Source organism: Tupaia chinensis, unplaced genomic scaffold (assembly GCF_000334495.1).
Source record: "Tupaia chinensis unplaced genomic scaffold, TupChi_1.0 Scaffold000083_1, whole genome shotgun sequence".
Classification (NCBI taxonomy): domain Eukaryota; kingdom Metazoa; phylum Chordata; class Mammalia; order Scandentia; family Tupaiidae; genus Tupaia; species Tupaia belangeri.
Genome location: NW_006159544.1, coordinates 97,027 through 101,851, shown reverse-complemented (window position 1 = coordinate 101,851; position 4,825 = coordinate 97,027). Strand labels below are relative to the sequence as shown.

Here is a 4,825-nt window from a genome sequence, read left to right as displayed (position 1 = left end):
GCCCTGTGCTGCCTCGGCCCCTGGGGCCTCCGATCCGGGACTGCCAGCGCGCAGAGGCTCAGGCTTAGTGCTCAGCGGCCCCCTGGATCCCCAGTCTGTTGGACCCTCTGAAACCAGCCTGGGCGCTGCTTTGGGCCCCCGGGTCTTGCCCTGCGGCCCCAGTCCACAGCACCACCGGACCTTGCGCTTCTCCTACCACCTGGAGGGCTCACAGCCTCGGCCTGGTGAGTGATCGAGACCGTGGGAGCCCGGGTCACGGGCCCAGATTGGGAGCGTGTTCTTGTTCTCAGGCCCTCTAAGCCCTACCTCCGGGCTAGCCCACTCACCTCTGGCCTTTCAGGTCCCCTCAGGTCCCAACATCACCCCCCCCTCCCCCGTTCCCTCTCCCTCAACCTTCTGTCCTGTCCTTTCAAGCTGTGGCCCCAGTCTCTTCTCTCTGTCCCTTGGGCCCCTCAACCCTTCCCACCCACTCTTATGTCTGGCAGAGGGAGCACTCCAAGTAAAAAGGGCAGGATCGCAGGGCAGCAACGGGGATTTGGTTGAGGGAACTGGGTGCAGTTGGGGGAACAGGAGAAAATGAGTCTCCCATTTGCCAGGTGCCTATATTGTGCTAGGCACTGGACTGGGTGCTTTACATGAAGTCTAATTTCAGCGTCAGGAGCCCTCTGTGAAAGAAGTCTTTAGCCCCATTTTGTAGAGGAGGAAATCGAGGCTCAGAGAAGTTAAGAAACTTGCCCAAGGTCACACAGCCAGTGTGGAGCCAGAATTCAAAACCTGATCTATTTGAGTTCAAAGTCTGTGGGTTTTCTACTTCTCCAAACTGGGGCTGGAGACCTGAAAGTAATGCCAAGCCTTCTGTTTATGTGATTTTCTCCTGTATTATTCAGCAGCCCTGGAGTATGACTGGAAAAAAAAAAAAAAGAGGGATGGTGGATTGATCCAAAGTTGGGGTTTTGCCAGGTGTGTGTGGCGGGAGGACAAAGGAAGGAGGGAGTAGAAGGTTCTGACAAGAGAGAAAGGTGGAAGAGGGTCTTGGGGATCAAGCTGAAGGAGAGGGCTGGGTAGTAGGTAGGGAGACAGAAAGAGCAGCATGAACAGAAGCCAGTTGTAACAGAGCTGGAGAGCTACAGAGCCATCAGAATGTTTGTGAGGAGAAATCAGGATGGCTTCTTGGATTGACAGAGGTGGAGCAGCTCTAGGTCAGGCTGGAACCACAGACTACTGCCTGAAGAGCCCTTTGCATTGCACTGATATGAGTGTCTGAGGAACCCAGCAGGGACTGAACCCAGGAGCCATGGAAGAAGAGCAGTGCATATCTGCCTTGGTCCACTGAAACCGAAGGAGTTGTTGAGCTTCTGGAAATTCCCAGGGCTCACATCCCATCCCCCAGCAGCGACCCCCCCTGGCGCCGCTCCACTGGCCTGTGCTGACTCGGACCCTGGAGCCTCCGATCCTGGACTGCCAGCGCGCAGAGGCTCAGGCTTAGTGCTCAGCGGCCCCCTGGATCCCCAGTTTGTTGGACCCTCTGAAACCAGCCTGGGCGCTGCTTTGGGCCCCCGGGTCTTGCCCTGCGGCCCCAGTCCACAGCACCACCGGACCTTGCGCTTCTCCTACCACCTGGAGGGCTCACAGCCTCGGCCTGGTGAGTGATCGAGACCGTGGGAGCCCGGGTCACGGGCCCAGATTGGGAGCGTGTTCTTGTTCTCAGGCCCTCTAAGCCCTACCTCCGGGCTAGCCCACTCACCTCTGGCCTTTCAGGTCCCCTCAGGTCCCAACATCACCCCCCCCTCCCCCGTTCCCTCTCCCTCAACCTTCTGTCCTGTCCTTTCAAGCTGTGGCCCCAGTCTCTTCTCTCTGTCCCTTGGGCCCCTCAACCCTTCCCACCCACTCTTATGTCTGGCAGAGGGAGCACTCCAAGTAAAAAGGGCAGGATCGCAGGGCAGCAACGGGGATTTGGTTGAGGGAACTGGGTGCAGTTGGGGGAACAGGAGAAAATGAGTCTCCCATTTGCCAGGTGCCTATATTGTGCTAGGCACTGGACTGGGTGCTTTACATGAAGTCTAATTTCAGCGTCAGGAGCCCTCTGTGAAAGAAGTCTTTAGCCCCATTTTGTAGAGGAGGAAATCGAGGCTCAGAGAAGTTAAGAAACTTGCCCAAGGTCACACAGCCAGTGTGGAGGCAGAATTCAAAACCTGATCTATTTGAGTTCAAAGTCTGTGGGTTTTCTACTTCTCCAAACTGGGGCTGGAGACCTCACAGTAATGCCAAGCCTTCTGTTTATGTGATTTTCTCCTGTATTATTCAGCAGCCCTGGAGTATGACTGGAAAAAAAAAAAAAAGAGGGATGGTGGATTGATCCAAAGTTGGGGTTTTGCCAGGTGTGTGTGGCGGGAGGACAAAGGAAGGAGGGAGTAGAAGGTTCTGACAAGAGAGAAAGGTGGAAGAGGGTCTTGGGGATCAAGCTGAAGGAGAGGGCTGGGTAGTAGGTAGGGAGACAGAAAGAGCAGCATGAACAGAAGCCAGTTGTAACAGAGCTGGAGAGCTACAGAGCCATCAGAATGTTTGTGAGGAGAAATCAGGATGGCTTCTTGGATTGACAGAGGTGGAGCAGCTCTAGGTCAGGCTGGAACCACAGACTACTGCCTGAAGAGCCCTTTGCATTGCACTGATATGAGTGTCTGAGGAACCCAGCAGGGACTGAACCCAGGAGCCATGGAAGAAGAGCAGTGCATATCTGCCTTGGTCCACTGAAACCGAAGGAGTTGTTGAGCTTCTGGAAATTCCCAGGGCTCACATCCCATGCTCCCCGGGTCTTTAGGACTGTGACCCAGTACCAGGTAGCAGTAGTGAAGCATAGAGCCTGAGCAGGATGTGCCCCTTGCTGTAGCCATGACCTTGAGGTAATCATGGAACCTCTGGGAGATTTCATGGGGCTCCTTGGGTGTGGGGAGATAACTAGCTGACAACAAGCCCTTAATGCACTGCTCTGCATGTCACTTCTGGCTTTCCAAATTCTCCTTGATAGATACTGTAGGGAGCAGGGTACTCACTTGCTTCACTGTAGCGCCTTCTTTCGGGTTCTAAAACACACCACAAGTCCTCCCACCTCAGGACCCTTGCATTTGCTTTTTCCTCTGCCTGGTAGCTCTTCCCCAAGACCTCCACCTGGCTTGCTCCTCATCTTTCAGGTCTCAGCTCAAATATCACTTCCTCCCTCCTCTAAAAGACCTTCTGTAACCACTTTAGGGAGGGCCACTTGTGAGTCTCCATCACAGCTGCCAGCATGCTTTCATCCTTATACTTAGGACAATCTGAAATGATCTTATTGTACATACATACTTATTTCTTGCCCCTCTTCCTCCACTAGAATGTGAGCTCTATGGGGAAAGGAGATTATTATGTCTGTCTTGTTCACTGTTGTATCCCTAGCAACTTCCACAGACCTTGGCACATAGTAGGTGCTCAATAAATTCTTGTTGAACAAATACCTGAATGGATACTAAAGGAGCACATAGTAGTCACTCAGTAACTATTGCCTAAAAGGACACTAAATTCCTGCCCTCCAGATACTCTTGGTTTGGGAGTTAGTAATTGGTCAGTTCTAGAATTCTGGCCTCTGGCCTCTCTGGTCGATACAGGGTGGTGATTCTGAGTATGCCTTCCTACTCTGCCAATCTTTCAACATTACAAATCATAATAGCCCTTCCTGAACCACTCTCCTCCTCCTTTAAAAACAACTCAAATGGGGGTCCGCAGGTGGCGTGGTGGCTAAGGGTGCTGGACTCCCACATGGCTGACCACAGTTCAAGTCCCAGACCTGGCAGCTTGCTTGCTTGCTCTCTCTCTCTCTCTCTCTCCCCCTCTCTCCCTCTCTGGTAAAATTAAATAAATAAATAAAGATAAATAATTATTTAAAAAAAAAAAAAAAAAGAAAAGAAAGCAACCCAAATGGGACCATCAGATGGCGTAACAGTTATGTCACTGGACTTCCACATGGTCGACCGCAGTTTAAGTCCCGGACCTGGCAGCTTAGAACTCACACCAGGCAACCATATTGCATACATAAGAATATTAATTTAGTAGGATGAATGAACGAAAAAGTGAAATAATAAGAAAAGAATGATTCCAAGTCATTTCAGGAAATATATTAATGAGTGTATATATAAATTGTAAAAAAAAAAAAAAAGAAGAAAGAAAAAAAGAAACTCAGATCAGGCGCCTGTGTATCTGTGCCCAAAATCCCGAGAGGAGAATGGAAGAGAGGAGACTGCAGCATGGCCATCCTCCCAAAGGGTGATTTCTCACTTTCTGTCTCTCTGGCAAGCGCACACACCTTATAACTTAAATCTCTTTAAAAAAATAAATAAAGCAGCTCAAAGTGCCCGGTTCAGTTCCTACCTCTATAATTGCATAATAATGGTGGTTTTTTTTTTTTTTTTTTTTTTTTTTTTTTAATCCAAGGTGAGGATTGGGAATAAGAAGGATGTTGGGGAGGACCCAACTTCCCATCCGACCGTTTGTAATTGACTCACTGTGTGACTCTTGGCGAATGACTTCCCTTCTCTGAGCCTCAATTTCCTCACCTAGAGAATGCCACGAAGTGTCTATTAGCTATCAGTTGCAAAGCCTAACAACATGGTATAAATCCTCAGCAACTAGGAGTTTTTTAGAAAAATCAAATCATGAGACCAGCAGTTGGCTATGTCGCTGGACTCCCACGTAATCGACTGTGGTTCGAGTCCTGGAACCGATGGCTTAAACTCACGCCAGGCATATGTGCATGCATGCCCAAGATCCCGAGAGGAGAATGGAGGAGAAGGGATTG

The 4,825-nt window shown here is 50.4% G+C and overlaps 1 protein-coding gene across 1 annotated transcript in view; it reads left to right on the top strand.

Moving 5' to 3' along the window:
• Positions 1–1,398: 1,398 nt before the first annotated feature.
• The window catches only part of FGD1 (FYVE, RhoGEF and PH domain containing 1), a gene marked incomplete at its 5' end in the record, with an annotated part of 60,273 nt that continues 56,846 nt past the window's right edge, over positions 1,399–4,825 (top strand). Inside the window, 1 exon segment of the mRNA XM_014585703.2 lies at positions 1,399–1,642. Coding sequence (XP_014441189.1) covers positions 1,399–1,642 — 244 coding nt within the window.